Source organism: Myotis lucifugus, unplaced genomic scaffold, assembly GCF_000147115.1.
Source record: "Myotis lucifugus unplaced genomic scaffold, Myoluc2.0 scaffold_2, whole genome shotgun sequence".
Classification (NCBI taxonomy): domain Eukaryota; kingdom Metazoa; phylum Chordata; class Mammalia; order Chiroptera; family Vespertilionidae; genus Myotis; species Myotis lucifugus.
This window is the reverse complement of record NW_005871050.1, coordinates 27,795,859-27,815,889: the sequence shown is the minus strand read 5'-3', so window position 1 is coordinate 27,815,889 and position 20,031 is coordinate 27,795,859. Positions and strand designations below refer to the sequence as shown.

The 20,031-nt window shown below is 39.8% G+C and overlaps 1 protein-coding gene across 2 annotated transcripts in view; it reads left to right on the top strand.

Annotated features, from left to right (window-relative positions):
• Positions 1 to 39: 39 nt before the first annotated feature.
• Positions 40 to 20,031, top strand: part of ATG4A (autophagy related 4A cysteine peptidase) — a 62,100-nt gene continuing 42,108 nt past the window's right edge. Inside the window, exon 1 of one of the 2 annotated variants that reach the window (XM_006082250.3) lies at positions 40 to 199. In XM_006082250.3, coding sequence (XP_006082312.1) covers positions 190 to 199 — 10 coding nt within the window. In that variant the 5' untranslated portion in view covers positions 40 to 189. The remainder of the gene's footprint in view (positions 200 to 20,031) is intronic. The other variant, XM_023758693.1, reaches the window with a different exon arrangement.

The window sequence follows — 20,031 nt, the reverse complement described above, 5'->3', positions numbered from 1 at the left end:
TCCGTCGCTCCTTTCCCCATCGCAGGGCGCCTCTGGGAGTTGCAGTTTGAGCTCAGTTCCAGGCTGGGAGGCGCCTTTGCCGCTCTTATCAACTCTGCCCCTAGCAGCACAAAACTACAAGTCCCAGGGTCCCTCGCGGCCACCGTAGTCAAGTGGCCAGTGGAATTGGCCCAGGATGACAGCTGGAGAATGGAGTCAGGTACTGGGACCCGCTTCGTGGGGAATCCGGGTGGGTGGTCGCTGTGGGGCACTGAATTGGCTGCGCGAAACGGGTGCAGAATCGTGGCAAGAGAGTAATGGGAGCCTAGAGGTCCTGTCGGACGGGGAGCCTGACCTGCAGTGGCAGGCGGAAGGGACAACAGTAGGAGCTGAGTACTATCTCCTGAGCTCTTACTGGTGGCTTTGGCCACCCTCCCCCTCCCTGCCGCTAGCACAGGACTGGAAAGAAGTTGGGATTAATTATTTTGACATCTCGGCGGAGAGACATCAGGACAGAATTCTGTCACAGCAGTGATAGCATTTGGCACCACAGTAAGGTGATGAGCCAGGGTGATGCCAGAGGCAGGGTGTGATGCCATAGGAGCCCTCAGTGAGTTCATGGCCTGGTAACATCACAATTTGATGAGGGTCATCTTGATACAGTGGTATGGTGTTGGCCCTTTAATATTGTGGTTATAACGATGACATCGAGGCTTTGCTAGAACTATGCTAATAGTGTTTCTGTTCATGGAAATCCCAAATAATGCCATAGCAGAAGAGATGCAAGGCTTATCCTTTATAGGGCATATCCAGAAGGGCAGGTATGTCAAAACTAATTAATGATAAGAATACACTCAAGAAAGAGAATGAGCCGTAACCGGTTTGGCTCAGTGGATAGAGCATCGGCCTGCGGACCGAAAGGTCCCAGGTTCGATTCCAGTCAAGGGCATGTACCTTGGTTGCGGGCACATCCCCAGTAGGAGGTGTGCAGGAGGCGGCTGATCGATGTTTCTCTCTCATCGATGTTTCTAACTCTCGATCTCTCTCCCTTCTTCTCTGTAAAAAAAAAAAAAAGAGAGAGAGAATGATTATATTTATCTTGTTATGGTGTAGAACATGGCTTGGCAAACTTTCTGTAAATAGGCAGATAGTAAATATTTTAGGCTTTGCGGGCCAAAGGCAAAATCCTGGATAATTTGTAGGTACTTATATAACCAGAGAAAACAAATTTTAACAAATTTTTATTTATGAATTTCAAAATATAATAGTAATAATAGAGTACTTTTTTGTAATACAGGACTACTAGTGTGAATAATGGAATTGGGGGGGGCTAAAATTTGTTTAATTGGGGCTCACAGTCAGTGTTCCCTATTATCAAAATTGTTCCAAATGTTCTTCTGTTAATACTGATCAATAATGATATTTTACCCATTTCATTTTGTAAATGTCTTTTCAAATAGAAAGGGACTTCCAAATACTGATATCAACCCAGAAACATATTCTTGTTAACTTTTAAATACATTTTTATTTCAGAATAACTTTAGATTTGTAGAAAAGTTGCAAAGATGGTAGAGTTCCTGTGTACCCCGCACCCATTTTTCCCTATTGTTCTTTTCCTATTTTTTTGTGATATATTTTACATATCATAAAATTCATCCATTTCAAGTGTATAATTAAATTATTTTTAGTAACTTTACTGAATGGTTCAGCCATCATTATAATCAGTTTTAGAACATTTTCACTCCCCCAGTAATATCCCTCATGTTCATTTATAGTTAATCCTTATTCCCACTCCCTGCCCCAGGTAACTAGTAATCTTCTTTCTGGCTCTATAAATTTTCCTATTCTGGACATTTCATCTGAATGAAATCATACAATATGGGGTCTTTTGCCTGGCTTCCTTCACTTAGCATAATATTTTTGAGGTTCATCCATATTATAGCATGTATTTGTACTTTATTGCTTTTTATTGCCAAACAGTATTCCATTTTATGGATATAATACATTTTGTCTGTTCACTCACTAGTTGATAGATATGCAGGTTGTTTCCAATTTTTGGCTATTGTGAATAATGCTGCTAAGTGCATTTGTGTGCAAGTCTTCATGTGGACATATGTTTTCATTTCTCTTTGATATATGCCTAAGGCTGGAATTACTGGATCATATGGCAAATTTATGCTTAACTTTTCAAGAAACTGCAAAACTGTTTTCCAAAGAAGCACCACTATTTTGTATTTCCAACAGCGATGTATGAGGGTGTCTATTTCTACACATCCTCACCAACATTTCTTATCATCTGTCTTTTTATTATAGCCATGTTAAATGTGTGTGAAATGATATCTCAGTGTGGTTTTAACTTGCACTTCTTTAATGACTAATAATAATGAGCATCCTTTTGTGTGCTTATTAGTCATTCATATATCCTCTTCAGTGCAGTATATGTTTATATATTTTTCCATTTTTTAATTGAGTTGTTGTCTTTATTTTCTTTTTATTGTTGAGTTGTAAGAAGTATTTATGTATTCTGTATATAAGTCCCTGTCAGATATATGAAATGTAGATATTTTCTCCCAGTCTGTTGCTTGTCTTTTTATTTTCTTAATGTTGTCTTTTGAAGTGCAAAAGGTTTGAATTTTGATGGGGTTCAATTTATCATTTTTTCTTTTATGGACCATGCTTCTTGTTATACACTTTTTACAAGTGTGCAATTTAATAACTATTAGTATATTTTAAAGCTGTGTTATCATCACCATAATCTTATTTAAAAAATTTCCATCACCCCAGAAGGAAACCTCATGCCCATTTTCAGTCACTTCCCATTTCCACTCTCAGCCCTAGGCAACCACTCATCTATTTTGTCTCTATGGATTTTCATTTTCTTGGCTTCAATATAAATAGAATGATACAAGATGTGATCTTTTGTTTCTGGCTTCTTTCACTTAGTGTATTGTTTTTGGAGTTTATCCAAATTTTATTTTTATTTATTTATTCATTTTTATTTCCTTTTATTGATTTTTAGAGAGAGGAAAAGAGAGATAAAGAAAGAGAAAGAAACATCAATTGATTGCCTCCCACATGCACCCTGACCAGGGATTGAACCCGCAACCTGGGTATGTTCCCTGACTGGGAATCGAACCTCCCACCTTTTGGTGTATGGGATGATGCTCCAAGTGAGCCACACAGGCCAGGGCAATTTTATGCAAATTTTACTATGTATCAGTACTTTGTTCCTTTGTATGGCTGAATACTATTCCATTGTATAGCTATACCATATTTTATTTGCCCATTCATCAGTTGATGGGCATTTGGGTGGTTTTTACCTTTTATTTATTATGAACTAGAGGCCCGTTGCACAAAGAGATTCGTGCAATAGGCCTTCCCTTTCCCTGGCTGCCGGCACCGGTTTTCCTCTGGCACCAGGGACCCAGGCCTTCACTCCGGATGGAGCCTTCAGTCTTTGCGGCTCCGGATGCAGCCTTCAGTCTTCACTCCGCCACTTCTCCCCTACATTGGGAAATTAACCGCCATCTTTGTTGGGTTAATTTGCATATTCTCCTGATTGGCTGGTGAGCATAGTGGAGGGGCAGTTAATTTACATGTTTGTCTATTATTAGGTAAGATAATGCTGCTGTAAACATTCATGTACAAGTTTCTGTGCAGACATATGTTTTCGTTTCTCTTAGTACATATCTAGGAGTAGAATTGCTGGGCCACATGGTAAGTCTATGTTTTACTTTGTGAGGAATTGGCAGATTCCTTACCAAAGTGACTGTACCATTTTCCCCTCCCACTAGCAATGTATGAGGGTTTGAATTTCTCCACATATCTACCAATAATTGTTAATGCAAAAAGCCACATAAACGAATTACATCTGTGCTCAATAAAATGTCAATTGCAAAAGGTCTTTGGGCCAGTTGCTCAAACTTTAGTTGGAGAATATATTCTCCAGTGAAACAAATGTGAGGACACAGGGCATATGGAAATCAATGACCTGTATGACAGTTATAGGAATAGGTTCTGGGTTTTACAGAATGAAACTTCTCCATTCCCATCACTTCCCATAGCACAATTTCTCCCCATCTTTTTTTATTATAGCCATTCTAGTGAGTATTAAGTGATATCTCATTGTGACTTTGTTGCTTTGACTTTTGACAACTATAGGAATTGTAGAAAGCATGTTGTAATAATTTGTGATTCAATGTTAGTTGTCGAAATGACTTTCCTACAGTATAAGTTTCACATATAAGTGCTGTTTTGCTTTGTAATTCTAGGTTGAATGAATTAAAAAACATCATAAAGTCTGCAGCAAAAGCTACTTATCAGAGGCATTCAGTGTTTGATAATAGTGGTTGAGGGCTCTTCTAACAGTTTAAAAATGTAAAAGTCATTCCTGCCTTACTTACCATATGAAAAACACAAAATGGACTTAATTTGACCTGCCAGATGTAGTTTGCTGATGACTGATATAGAACAAAAGTGTCTTGTATGTAGTAGGTGTTCAATAAATATTTATCCAGTTGATTACAGAGGTACAACAGTCCTATTGTGTGGTATTCACAAAAGATTGGGTATAGTAATATTTCACCATAATAGCACTTCAAGGAATTGGATTTGATAGTTAGAAACAGCTGGAAAAACAACTCCAAGTGCCTCACCTACTGAGTGACTTGTTTGGTAATCTTGGTTTATAGACAGAGTGTTGTGCTTTTATTTTATTTGATATGACACGGTGGTTAACTTTCAATTCTGAGTTCCTTAAGTTCAAGGGTGAAGTACCCCTTGATTTTTAGAAAGGTACAAGACAAAAGGATCTCTAAGGGAGAAGGCCACTTCTTTTTGTCTGTAGCCCCAAGTCTTGGAGGAATAGCAATCCCATATTTTATCTATCTAGAGTCAATACAATTGAATGTTCCCTGTTGCCTTTTCTACTGGTCACCTACATTTGAGATGGTAGTTCAAATGAATCCAAGTTCATTTTTGTGACTTACTGAATAATTCTAAGAATAGTTAACATTTATAGATCACATATTCAGATATTGGGCTTATCTCGTTTAATCCTTCACTACAATCCTGTGAGGTAGGTATTATTATCCTGCAGGCCCAACTTTTAAAAAATGAGAATAAAGGTACAAAGAAGTGAAGGAACATGGCTAAGTTCACACGATTTAGTAAAAGTTAGAGCTAAACTGGAAATGCAGGACTATTCTATCCCAAAGTCCTAGCATTTAACTACTACAATGTACTGCTCAGTTTTGCCAAAGATGAAATTATGTATAAATGCAAACCTCAAATAATACAACACTAGTTCCTGTAAGAGCTCTTTGGGCTGTAATTCTGCCTGTGATTGTGGGGGAAATGACATGTTTTTCATATTCTGAAACAATGTTGTCCAATAGAACTCTGTATGATGATGGAAAAGTTCTATATCTATGCTGTTCTAGTATGGTAGCCACTAGTCACACTGTGCGCTTGAAATGTGTCTAGGAACTAAAATTCTAGTTGCATTTAATTTTAATTATTTTAAATTTAAATAGCTTAATGTGGTTAGTGGTCATTATTTTGGACAGTGCAGAGAGAGGCAATTTTTCCCCATTTGCTCCTTTCTAATTATTACTAAATATTTTATCCAGTGCAAATATTTTCCCCCGTAGCACAACTGGAAATGAATATATTCTCCAGTGAAACAAATGTGAGGACACAGGGCATATGGAAATCAATGACCTGTATGACAGTTATAGGAATAGGTTCTGGGTTTTCCAGAATGAAACTTCTCCATTCCCATCACTTACTAAAGTTTGAGCAACTGGCCCAAAGACCTGTCACAATTGACATTTTATTGTGCACAGATGTAATTTGTTTATGTGACTTTTTGCCAGCACTCCACAATCGCCAGTTGCCTAGTTTAAGATGAGCTGTTTTTATCAGTGGCTCTAATATTTTTTTTTAAAAAATATATATTTTATTGATTTTTTACAGAGAGGAAGGGAGAGCGATAGAGAGTTAGAAACATTGATGAGAGAGAAACATCGATCAGCTGCCTCCTGCACATCTCCTACTGGGGATGTGCCCGCAACCCAGATACATGCCCTTGACCGGAATCGAACCTGGGACCTTTCAGTCCACAGATCGACGCTCTATCCACTGAGCCAAACCAGTTTCAGCGGCTCTAATATTTTAAGCATATGTTTGATGCTACAAATTAATGTACCTGGTATTGTATGTCACTGGCTTATACAAACCTTCCCCATTTGAAAGCTATCCTATCTAATAATAGACAAACATGGTAATTAACCGTACCTCCGACATTCTTCCCATTGGCTAATCAGGGCGATATGCAAATTAACTGCCAACCAAGATGGCGGCCAGCAGCCAGGCAGCTGAAGTGAACAGAAGGCTTGCTTGCTCCAGTGATGGAGGAAGCCAAGGTTCCCTGCCTGCAGCTGCCGGCCTCTGAGCTGCACGCTAAGAAACAATGTTGCAATTATAGAAGCTAACCAAACCCCAGAAATCTGCTTTCAGCCAGCTGGGCCTCAGAGCTGGAGCTGCAACAGTGTTTCAATTATAGAAGCCAAACAAACCCAGATACCTGCTTTCAGCAGCCGAGGTCTCAGAGTTGGAGCCAAGCCTCAGAGCTAAGGCCGGCTCTCAGTTCCAGTGACAGCCATAGAAGGTAAATAAATCCCAGAATAAAAAAAAAAAGGAGAGGTTGGGAGCTTCAGTCACCCGCCAGCCTGAAAACGACCCTCAGCCCCTCACCCAAACTGGCCAGGCACCCCAATGGGGACCCCCACCCTGAAGGGGGTGTGACCAGCTGCAAACAGCCATCATCCCCTCATTCAGGCTGGCCAGGCACCCAAGCGGGACCCCACCCTGATCCGGGACACCCTTCAGGGCAAACCAGCCGGCCCCGACCCGTGCACCAGGCCTCTATCCTATATAGTAAAAGGGTAATATGCAAACTGACCCTAACAGCAGAATGACTGGGAATGGCTGGTCACTATGACACACACTGACCACCAGGGGGCAGACGCTCAATGCAGGAGCTGCCCTCTGGTGGTCAGGGCACTCTCACATGGGAGGAGCTCTGCTCAGCCACAAGCCAGGCTGATGTCTGCCAGTACAGCGGTGGTGGTGGGAGCCTCTCCTGCCTCCTCAGCAGCGCTAAGGATGTCCGACTGCAGCTTAGGCCTGCTCCCCGCTGGCAAGTGGACATCCCCCGAGGGCTGCCGGGCTGCCGGGCTGCCAGGGGGATGTCTGATTGCCATCGTAGGCCCAATCCCCCTGGGAGCGGGCCTAAGCCAGCAGGTGGTCATCCCCTGAGGGGTCCCAGACTGCGAGAGGGCACAGGCCGGGCTGAGGGACCCCCTCTCCCCCCCGAGTGCACAAATTTTTGTGCACTGGGCCTCTAGTCCTACATAATAAAAGGCTAATATGCAAATTGTCCCCACCGGTGGGAGTTCAGCTGACCAGGAATTAGATGTGTGCTGACCACCAGAGGGCAGCATGGAACATGGCGAGCATCTGCCATGCAGCGCTGGCAGCAGGTGGGAGTGGAGGCACTGCCAGCCCCGATGGGCCCTGATGAGAGCAGGACCACAGTGGGATGGTGGAGCAGGTGAGTGGGCAGTACCAGGCCAAGGCAGGTGAGAAGGAAGGCCCCAGCCTGCAGCCAGCAGCTGCTAGAGACCCTACCCATGCACAAATACGTGCACTGGGCCTCTAGTCCTTTCATAAAAATTCCATATTTTTATAGGCAATTATAATAAAACATTTTATTTACTTCTTGGGTTTTAGTTTCCATGCTCTTATTTCTGAGCCATTTGCTTTATAAGTTTTTTATTTTTTTAAAAATTTTAATCCTCACCTGAGGATTTGTTTCCACTGATTTTAGAGAGAGAGGAAGGGAGAGAGTGAGAGAGAAAAAAACATCAAAGTGAAAGAGAAACATCGATCAATTGCCTCCCACACATGCCCCAACCAGGGATGAAACCCAAAACCTGGGTATGTGCCCTGACCAGGAATTCAACCTGCCACCTTTTGGTGTTCAGAATGGTGCTCCAACCAACTGAGTCATCTGACCAGGGCTCTTTTTAAACTTTTTATTTAGAATAATAAACTATTTACAAGAAATTGCAAAAATAATACTGAAAGGCTCCATATACTCCTCATCTGGTTTACCCCAAACATTACATTTCACATAATTATGATATGATATGGGAGCCAGGAAATTGACATTGGAATTATGTGTGTGCACTTCTATGTTATTTTATAAGATATATAGATTTGTGTAATCATCACTGCGGTCAAGATACAGAAATATTTCATCACTAGAAAGCTACCCTTTTATAGTCACGCCACCATTCACCCCACCATCTATAACGGGGGTGGGCAAACTTTTTGACTCGAGGGCCACAATGGGTTCTTAAACTGGACCGGAGGGCCGGAACAAAAGCATGGATGGAGTGTTTGTGTGAACTAATATAAATTCAAAGTAAACATCATTACATAAAAGGATACGGTCTTTTTTTTTTTTTTAGTTTTATTTATTTCAAAGGGGCCGGGCCGTAGTTTGCCCACGGCTGATCTATAATGACAAATACTGATTTGCTCTCTATAATTTTGTAATTTTATATGCATCGAATCATAAAGTATATTACTTTCTCCAATATTTTTCACTTAGCATAATGATCTTGACATCCATCCAACTTGATATGAATATCAATAGTCTGGTCTTTTTTATCACTGAGAAGTATTGCATGTTATGGATATACTATGATTTATTTAACCATTCATCTATTGAGGGACATTTGGGTTATTTCCAGTTTTGGATTATTACAAATAACACTGTTATGAATATTTGAGTATAGGTATTTTGTATAGCTGTAAATTTTCATTTCTCTGATGTAAATGCCCAGGAGACTGATTGCTAGGTCATATGGTAAGTGTATCTTTAAATTTTATAGAAACTGACAGACTAGTTTTCCAGAATAAGTATACCATTTTACATTCTCATCAGCAACGTATGAGAGATCCAGTTTCTCTGCATCCTCACCATCATTGTCATTGTTTTTTATTTTAGCTGTTCTAATAGGTGCATAGTGATAGCTTATTGTGATTTGTTTTCATTTCTCTAATGGCTAATGATGGTCAACATCTTTTCATGTATTTATTCACCATCCCTATATCTTCTTCGGTGATACTTCATGTTTTTCAATGTGTGTATTACTCTGATTGATTTTCAAATATCAAACCAGCCTTGCATTCCTGGAATAAACCCACTTGGTCATAGTATATAAATTTGTTTATAGATTACTGAATTGTAATTTTGCAAAGCTATTATGTTGTTAAGGATTTATGTACCTCTAATTGTTAATGATATTGGCTTATTATTTATTTTTGGTACTGTGTTTGTCTGATTTGGGTATCAATGAAATATTGGCCTTATAGTATGAATTGGGAAGTATTCTCTCCTCTTTTATTTTCTGGAAGAGATTAATATTGCTGTTGTAATCAAACCTGTAACCTGGGTATGTGCCCTGAATGGGAATAAAACCAACGACCTTTTAGTGCACAGACAATACTCAACCAACTGAGCCACATCAGCTGTGTAATATTGCTGTTGATTCTCTTTTAAGTGGCTGAAAAATTTTTCTGTGTAACTGTTTGGGCCTGGAGATTTTTTTGGGGGGGAGTTTTAAAAGTACAGAGTCATTCAGTGGGTATTCTTTTCATTTTGTTGATGGTTTCCTTTGCTGTGCAAAAACTTTTTAGTTTGATGTAGACCCATTTGTTTATTTTTTTTTCCCTTTGGTTTTCCTTGCCTGAGGAGATATAACAGAAAAAAAATATTGCTATGAGAAATTTCTGAGATTTTACTGCCTATGTTTACTTCTAGGATTTTTATGGTTTCAAGTCTTACATTTAATCCACTTCGAGTTTATTGTAGTGTATGGTATAAGAAGGTGGTCTAGTTGCATTTTTTGCACATATCTGTACAATTTTCCCAACACCACTTATTGAATAGACTACCTTTACCCCATTGTATGTTTTTGCCTCCTTTGTCAAATATTAATTGACCATAATGGTGTCTATTTATTTCTGGGCTCTCTATTCTGTTCTATTGAGCTATATGTCTGTTTTTATGCCAGTAGCATGCTGTTTTTTTAATTTTATTTTTCATTTAATTTATTGGGGTGATGTTGTTTAATAAAATTATATAGATTTTTAGGTGTACGTTTTTATTGTGTTGTGTGTTCACCACTCCAAGTCAAGTCTCTTTGCATCACCATTTATCCCCTTTATAACTTCCTTCATGGCCTTGTAATATAGTTTGATATTAAATAGCATGATGCCTCTAACTTTGTTCTTTTTCAAGATTTCTGTGACTATTCTGGGTCTTTTGTAATTCCATATAAACTTTTGGAATATTTGTGCTAGTCCTGTGAAATACATCATTGGTATCTTGATAGGAACTGTGGTGAATCTGTAGATTGCTTTGGATAGTATGGACATCTTAATGATGCTAATTCTTCCTATCCATGAACACAATATATCCTTACATTTATTTGTATTGTCTTCAATTTCTTTTTTCCATGTCTTATAATTTTCCGAGTATAGGTCTTTTACATTCTTGGTTAAATTTATTCCTTTGTATTTAATTTTTGAAAAAGCAATTGTGAATGAGATTGTTTTCTTAGTTTCCCTTTCAGATAGTTCAAATTGATGTATAAAAATGCAACTGAGCCCTGGCTGGTGTGGCTCAGTTGGTTGAGCATTGTCTGTGCACTGAAAGGTGGTTGGTTCGATTCCAGGTCAGGGCACATACCCAGGTTGCAGGTTTGATCCCAATGCCTAAGCAACCACTCCATGTTTCTCCTCTCCACTCCTCTCTGCTCCGCTCTTGCTCTTGCTCTTGCTCTTGCTCTTGCTCTTGCTCTCGCTCTCTCTTTGCCCCCTCTTGCCCCTCTTCTTCTCCATTCCTCTCTCTCTTTCTCTCTCTCTCTCTCTCTGAAAAAAAAATACTTTTTGAAAGATGCCATTGATTTCTGGATATTTACTTTGTATCCTGCTACTTTACTGAATTTATCTATCTGTTCTAGTAGTTTTTTGGTGGAATCTTTAGGGTTCTTTATATACAGTATCATGTCATTTGCAAATGACAGTTTTACTTCTTCCTTTCCAATTTGGATGCTGAAAAGGCATTGAACTTTGTCAAATGCTTTTTCTGCATTTATTGAGATGATTATGTCATTTCCCCCCTTCTTTCTGTTAATGTGGTATGTGGTATATCACATTGTTTGATTTACATATGTTGAGTCATCATTGCTTCCCAGGGATACATCTCACTTGGTCATGGTGTGTGATCTTTTTAATGTTCTGTTGAATTTGGTTTGCTAGTATTTTGTTAAAGATTTTTGCATCTATATTTATAAGGGATATGGGCCTGTCATTTTCTTTTCTTGTGTTTTTTTTCTAGTTTTATATCAGGGTAGTGTTGGCTTCACAAAATGAGTTTGGAAGTGTTCCCTCCTATCCAGTTTTTTGTAAGGGTTTGAGAAGGATTGGCTTCTAAAGTTTTTCAGAAAGAATAAAGTTAATTTTTTTAAAGAAGTTATTTAAATGTTTGATAGAATTGACCAATGAATTTACTTGGCCTTGAGCTTTTCTTTGTTGGTAGATTTTTGATTACTGATTACATCTCCTTAGTAGTTATAGTTATCTTCAGATTTTCTGTTCCTTCATGATTCAGTCTTGGTAAGTTGTATATTTCTAGCTATTTATCTATTTCTTCTAGATTATCCAATTTGTTGACATATAATCAATTGTTCATGTTTGTCTTTTATAATTCTTTTAATTTCTATGGCATAAGTTATATCTCCTTTTTAGTTTCTAATTTTATTTATCTGAGTATTCTCTTTAGCTAATATAGATAGCTAAAGCTTTGTCAATTTTTTTATTAAAAACATATTAGTATGATTTAAAATAATTTTTATATTCTCTATTTTGTTTATTTCTGCTCTAATCTTAATTATTTCCTTCCTTTTGCTAACTTTGGACTAAGTGTGTTCTTTTTTCACTATTCCTTAAGGTATGATGTTATTATTTATTTAAGAACTTCCTTCTTTTTAAATGTAGGCATTTATCAGTACATGCTTCCCTCTTAGTACTGCTATTGCTGCATTCTATAAGTTTTGGATTGTGGTGCTTTCATTTTCCTTTGTCTCAAGATATTTTCTAATTTCCCTTTTGATTTCATCTGTGACTGGTTGTTCAAGAATATGTTTTTTAATTTCCACATATTTGTGAATTTTCCAGTTTTACTTCTGCCATTAATTTCTAGTTTCATACCATCATGGTTGGAAAATATTGCTGGTATGATCTCAATTTTTAAAAAATTGTTAAGAATTGTTTTGTGACCTAATGTGATCTTTCCTGTAGACTGTTCTGTGTTGACTTGAGATGAATATGTATTCTGTTGCTGTTGGGTGGAATGTTTTATATATGTCTGTTAGGCTCATTTGACCTATAAGTGTTGCTTAAGTGTTTTCTTTCCATATTGATCTTCTGTCTGAATATTCTATCCATTTTTGAAAGCGAGGTGTTGAAATCCTCTACTATGATTGTGTTGCTGTCTCAGGGGCCACTAGGCATCCAATGTATGCCAGCTCCCCGTCAGCACCCAATTCGTGTGAGACAGATACCAGTCCCTCAGGCAGCCCTCCAAAAAATCAGAACGTTGGATACACATTCCACTCCTCTTCCCTCTTGAGGGGTAAGTTTCAAGTTGTGCACCTTCTGATCGCACTGAGCCATGTGAGCCCCAGTAAACTGCCCTCTGCTTTTTATTTTCAGTGGTTCCCAGGCATCCAAGCTATGTCAGTTCCATTAGTTCTCTGAGGGAGGTGAGACAGATACCATTTCCTTGGGAAGCTCTTTGAAAAGCCAGAATGTTGGAGCCATGCTCCCCTCTTTACTTTCTTTCTGGAGTTGTGGGCTGGGGCATTCTCTTCTGGCATTGAGCTGTACCAGCTTGGGAGAGGGCTGATGTGAGTAAAATTAACTTGCTCTTACCTGTTCCAACACGGCTGTTCTCAGCTTTTTGCTCATCTTGGGTTCTGTAACTTCCTAACTGGATTCTGGAAATCTTATACAAGTGCTTTGGTCCATATGTTGTTGTTAAATTGGTATTTCTGTGGTGGGAAATAAGGGCTAAGATATGCTATTCTGTCATCTTACTTGCATGCAACATATTTTGATATATTGTATTTTTGTTTTCCTTCAGTGCAATGTATTTTTTTTTACTTCCTTTGAGACCTCCTCTTTGACCAATGGGTTATTTAGAGGTGTGTTGTTTAATTTCCAAGCCAGACTGTCTTCTTCTCTCTTTCAAAGATATATATATATATATATATATATATATATATATATATATATATATATATATAATTACCAGTGTTTTTAGCTGTACTTATTGGGAAGAATAAAAAAGGTGTATCTATTCTATCTTTTCTTAGAACCAGAAGTTGTATAAGTGGTTCCTTAAGGAAAACATGGGTGATGTGTTAGCTATTGCCTTTCTCCCTGTAAAACTCTAGTTAAGAATGGGTAAAATCAGCCTGGCCGGTGTTGCTCAGTGATTGAGTGTTGACCTATGAACCAGGAGTTTACAGTTCCCGGTCAGAGCGTATGCCAGGTTGCAGGTTCAATCCCAATGGGAAATGTGCAGGAGGCAGCCATTGATCTCTCTCTCTCTCTCTCTCCTCTCTTTTCCTCTTTGCAATCAATAAAAACGTATTTAAAAATGGGAATATCACTCTGACCCCCTAAAATATATGCATACTTATATTTTACGCTTTTTAACTGTTTTTGTAAACACATAAAAATATTATCATCCTAACTAATATTAAGTGCCCAGTTCAGTGGTGTCATGGAATAGATCTCCAGAACTTTTTCATCTTGCAAATCTAAAACTCTATGGCCATTAAACAACAACTTACCTATTCCCTAGTCCCTGGTAGCCACCATTCTGCTTTCTGTTTCTATGAATTTTTACTAGTTTAGATATCTTATATAAGTAGAATCACATAGCATTTGCCATTCTATGATTGCCTTATTTTACTTAGCATAATGTCCTCAAGTTTCATCCATGTTGTAGCATATAACAGGATTTCCTTCCTTTTTAAGGCTAAATAATATTCCATTATACATATATACCACATTTTGTTTATTCATTCATCCATTGATGGAATTTGGATTGTTTCTACCTTTTGGCTACTGAGTATCATGCTGCTATGAACATGGTTTTTAAGTATCTCTTTGAGACCTTGATTTAAATTCTTGTGGATATATACCCAGAAGTGGAATTGCCGGATCATATGATAATTCTTTTAATTTTTTGAGGCACCGCCATACTGCTTTCCATAGTATTTACACCATTTTACAATTTTAGCAACAGTGCAGAAGGTTTCCAGTTACTCCACAACCTTAATAACACTTGTTATTTCCTATAGCCATCCTAATGGATTTGAGGTAGTAGCTCATTGAAATGCTCATATACATTTCCCTGATGATTAGTGATGTCGAGCATCCTATTATATGCTTGCTGGCCATTTGTATATCATCTTTGGAGAACTGTCTATTTAAGTCCTTTGTTGATTTTTAAAAATCAAGTTATTTGATTTTTTGTTTTTGAGTTGTAGGAGTTCATTATATATTCTAGATATTAACTCCTTATCATATATTATTTACAAATATTTTCTCCTATTCCATAGGTTGCCTTTTCACTATGTTGATTGTGTTAATATAGAAAAATTTTCAAGTTTGATGCTGTCCATTTGCCTTTTTTTCCTGTTGTTACTTGCCCTTTTGGTATCATATCCAGGAAACATTGCAACGTCCGATGTCATTAAGTTTTTTCCCCTTTGTTTTTTCTAGGCATTTTATGGTTTTAGGCTTTATGTTTAGGCCTTTAATCCATTTTGAGTTAATTTTTGTATATGGTCTATGGTAAGGTTCCAACTGTCCGATGTCATTAAGTTTTTTCCCCTTTGTTTTTTCTAGGCATTTTATGGTTTTAGGCTTTATGTTTAGGCCTTTAATCCATTTTGAGTTAATTTTTGTATATGGTCTATGGTAAGGTTCCAACTTCATTCTTTTCCATGTGGATATCCAGTTTTCTAGAACCATTTGTTGAAGAGTCTATCCTTTTCCCATTAAGTGGTCTTGGCACTCTTGCCAATGACCATTTGACCATATACACAAGGGTTTATTTCTGAGCTCTTCATTCTGTTCAGTTGTTCTATTTATCTGTTTTTATGCCAGTACCACAATGGTTTGATAACCATAGCTTTGAAATACATTTTGAAATCAGAAAATATGAGTCCTTCAACTTTGTTCTTCTCTTTCTTTCTTTTTTTTTTTTTTGTGGGGAGAGTATCTGGGGTCCCTTGAGATTCCTTATGAATTTTAGAATGGATTTTTCTATTTTTGCAATAAAATGCCATTGGGATTTTGAGGTATGGCATTGAATATGTAGGTCACTTGATAGTGTGGACATTCTAATATTAAGTCTTTTAATACATGAACACAGATATCTTCCCATTTACTTGTGTCCTCTAATTTCTTTCAATAATGTTTTGTGGTTTCCCATTGGTATACTTCTATATACTACATTAAAAACTGACAATCAAATAAAAATTCTTTGTTAAACCTTGCTTTTCCAGTAATTTAAGAGTGCAGAGCTATGGATGGGGTACCATTCATTGTTCCCACAAATTTTTTGCTGCTTATGACAATGGCTGCTCATATGAAAGTCTTTGCATTTTCAGGCATTGAAGCTTTAGTTAGCTCCTTTATGGCTCCTTTATGGGGCTAGGCCCAGGTCTGCATCCTATCCTTCCCTTTATTCACTATAATTAAATTTACCTTAAGACTAGTCTTCTTTAGTGATTCTGAACCTGAGGCCCTGGCAGGACTGCTTAAGGGTAGAAGTCAGGAAAGGCAGAACCAGGTTTTGGATGGAGAGAGACACTTCCATGGAAAGCAATCTGGAGCTCTGCCTCCTCCATGATGCCTTCTCTGACCAGGCTATCGTCTTTTTCAGAATTCCTATAACACTTTTGTCTACTGTTACATCTCAACATTCAACTTGTCTTACCAAGTAGAATAAACCTCAGTTACCTGACTCTTTCTTAGAATAATGCATTTTTAATAATGAGGGTATCCAAATGGCTCACCATTTCCTCTATTTAAGAACCATAAGCTTTTAGTATTTTATCCATCCTGAATGGAATTTTTCAAAAAAAATTAAACAAAGAAACAATCTACTCCTCTGATATCTTATATAGCATTTATGGACATAACAAATTTTTTTATTAAGAATCATGATTGCCCTAGCTGGTTTGGCTCAGTGATTAGAGCATTGGCCCATGGACTGAAGAGTCATGGGTTCAGTTCCAATCAAGGACAGATACCTCAGTTGCAGGCTCGATCTCTGGTCCCTGTCGGGGCACTATGGGAGGCAACCAATCGATGTGTCTCTCTCACACTGATGTTTCTTTCTCTGTCTCTCCCCCTTCCTTCCACTCTCTCTAAAAGTCAATTGGAAAAAATATCCCTGGGTGAGGATTAACAGTAACAAGAAAAAGGATCATGATTATGACTATCTGTTTTTATATTATGGCATAATACAGTGGTAGTCTAAGGCCTATTGAAATGTGATTTACTATTTGTCCCTGCACTAAATGGTTCCAGACCATTTATTCTCTCTTCTCTCTTCTCTCTCGCTCTATCTCCTTTCTTATCTCCCACATTAGGTTTTCATGATTTTCTGGTCAGTTGTTCCATCTTTTTGCTGTCAATCTACTTTTGTAAAATCAAGCCCCATTCCCTGTCTCAGTAGGCTCAACGAATACTTTTTAACTGGGACTTGATGCCTGAATGTAATGTTTCTCAAGGATCTTGAGTGGTTAAGGATTTATTTTCTCTAGTCTGTTTTGTTGGTTTATCTGCAGGCTTGCTCTAATTTGGAGAGTTTCTCTGTGGGACTAAGAACAAAATATCCAGGAAGAGAAACCACTGGGGCTCTTGAAATCAAATTACTCTAATTTTTCTTTCTGTTAATCTCTTCTCACACTGCATGGCTCTCCAGTCAGGGCTTTCCTGCTGTGCCTTCTGGAAAGAATAGTTGGTGACAGGAAGCATTTTGAGGCAACTCTGGCGTATACTAGTATGACTTCATCTCATCAGAGAAATGAACTTCAAAAGTTGACACAAGAAAAGGCATCCTCCATTTGGGGCTCTCTGATGGAGTATTCAGGGTTCTGACAAGGAGTTCAGAGTCAGGAGCATTTTAAAATTTTGCTATAGTTGTCATGATAGATGGCAGAGGATAAAAATGGGAGCAGCCTTCAGGGGTAGTTACTGTGAAATTCATAATGGAGAGGGAAAACTATTGTTACTGAAGAGGTCCAAAGTTCTAGAAGTGTGAACTGAATATAATGGAAATTACATAGCTAGAGATATGTCTAAATGTCATAATTGTGAAAAGCAAGGAAGGCAGTTATTAATTATATTTCCCTGTGTACAGCTATTTTGAGTATTTATCATATTAGAATTATTTCAACTTTTCAGAAGTGATAGAATTTGAGTGTACTTGTTGATACTGACTCTCTGGTGAAATATAAGATACTAGGGGCCCAGTGCATGAAATTAGTGCACTGGGGGGGTCCCTCAGCCCAGCCTGCCCCCTCTCACATACTGGGAGCCCTCGGGGGATGTCCTACTGACGGCTTAGGCCTGCTCCCTGCTCCCCTTGTGGAGCGGGCCTAAGCCACAGTTTGGCCTCCCTTTGTGGGAGGCAACCGGGCTGATCAGGGGAAGACACCAGCCCCCATCACCCCGCTGCTGCAGCCACTGCCAGTCACCACAGCCACCAAGGTGTTTTCATCAACACGGACTCCAGTCCCTTCACCATGAAAAAATGACAACTTTCTTTAGGCAATTTCAAGATGTGTCTTTCATAGGATATGACATTTCTTTCTTTTTTTTTTTTTTATCCTCACCTGAGGATATGTTTCCATTGATTTTTAGAGAATGTGGAAGAGAAAGAGAAAGACAGAGAGAAATATCAAAGTGAGAGGAACACTTTGATTGGTTGCCTCCTGCATGAGCCCTGACCTGGGCCCCTGCCAGGGAGGAGCCTGCAACCTAGGTACATGCCCTTGGTCAGAATTGAACCCAGACCCTGCGGTGGGCAGGCCGAGGCATTATCCACTGAGCCAAACAAGCTAGGGCAGGATATGACATTTCTTAGCCCTCCAGCAGCAGACCTTTGTTTTTTTTTTCTCCAGGAGTGTGGTGGAAAAACCCTAGATCACCTTTTTGGATTCTTATTACCCAAGTTACTAAGAATATTACCAGTGGCATACAGGGAGCATAGCCAATGAGTGGTCAGAAAAGGTGTTTCCTCTGTAGTTCACACCAATCACCAGCTCGGCCCCTGCCCAGGCCTAAAGCCTCTGTCCAAGGCTTTAGGCCTGGGCAGGGGACGCGCAGCTCCCTCCGATCACCGGCTCCGCTCCTGCCCAGGCCAAAAGCCTCAGGGCCTTAGGAAGGGGCCCCCCCCATCCTCCCTCCAATCACTGGTTTCCCCCCCGGGCCCGGGCCTAAAAGCCTCCTGGCCCAGGCTTTAGGCCTGGGCAGGGGACCCCCAGCTCCCTCCGATCACCGGCTCCACCCCTGCCCAGGCCTAAAGCCTCGGGGCCTGGGAAGGGGCCCTCCAGCTTCCTCCGATCTCTGGCTCTGCCCTTGACCAGGCCTAAAGCCTCTGGCCGAGGCTTTAGGCCTGGGCAGGGGCCCCCTCGGCTCCGATTGCAGGCTCGGCCCTGCCTGGGAGCCCCCTGGCTCAGGCCCTTCCTGGGCTTTTCAGGGCCCACATGGGGCCTACCTCGGAGTAACCTGGGTGCTGATGATGTTCCTGGGACTCGGGCCGCTGGGCGGCTATGTATGCAAATTAACCGCCATCTTTGTTGGGTTAATTTGCATACTCATCTGATTGGCTGGTGGGCATAGCAGAGTGACACCAATTTGCATGTTTCTCTTTTATTAGTGTAGATAATTGAAACTTTCTAGCCTTGAGCGTAGCCCAGGGCTGGCCAGGGCAGGCAGGAAGCTTGGCTTCCTCCATCACCAGGGGCAACCCAAGCCTCCTGCTCACTCCAGCTCTGTGGCTGCTGCCCATCTTATTTGGGTTAATTTGCATACTCCCTCCTGATTGGCTTGTGGGCGTGGTTTGTGGGCATGGCTTGAGCATAGAGGAGGGACGGTTAATTTGCATGTTTCTCTTATATTATATAGGATGTAAAACTAAAGTACAAGCTTTGAAATTTAAGTATATTTCCTGTTGGCCACACCCAAGCACAAATTCTAATTAAACACTTAGCTTTGGGGTTATTAACACTTCTTTAAAGTTTACAAAGCACGTTCACATCCATTCTCTCATGTGATCTCACTATAGCCCTGTGCGGAAGGTATATATCCATTTTGTGGATAACGAAAGGGAATCTTAGCTTAGTAAAAGACTGGCCCAAGGCGACTTGGTTAGTAAAAGGCAGAACATAAATAGAAGCCAGCTCTTCCATTTCATAAGCCAGTGTTCTCTTCAGCCTAGTATGCTTTCTTTCATTATATTAGGGCAGTGGTCGGCAAACTGTGGCTCATGAGCCACATGCGGCTCTTTGGCCCCTTGAGTGTGGCTCTTCCACAAAATACCACGTGTGGGCGTGCACATACAGTGCGATTGAAACTTCGTGGCCCATGCGCAGAAGTCGGTATTTTGTGGAAGAGCCGGTATTTTGTGGAAGAGCCACACTGAAGGGGCCAAAGAGCCGCATGTGGCTCCCGAGCCGCGGTTTGCCAACCACTGACCTAGAGTCAGCATTGTCCGTGGAACGTTATCTAAGCAAGGGGCAGGTCCCGTGGCCGGGGCTGCAGGTCTCTCATCGCATCAGCCCTTTTGTTTTGCTGAGAAGACAGACGGCTCTTACAAGAGAC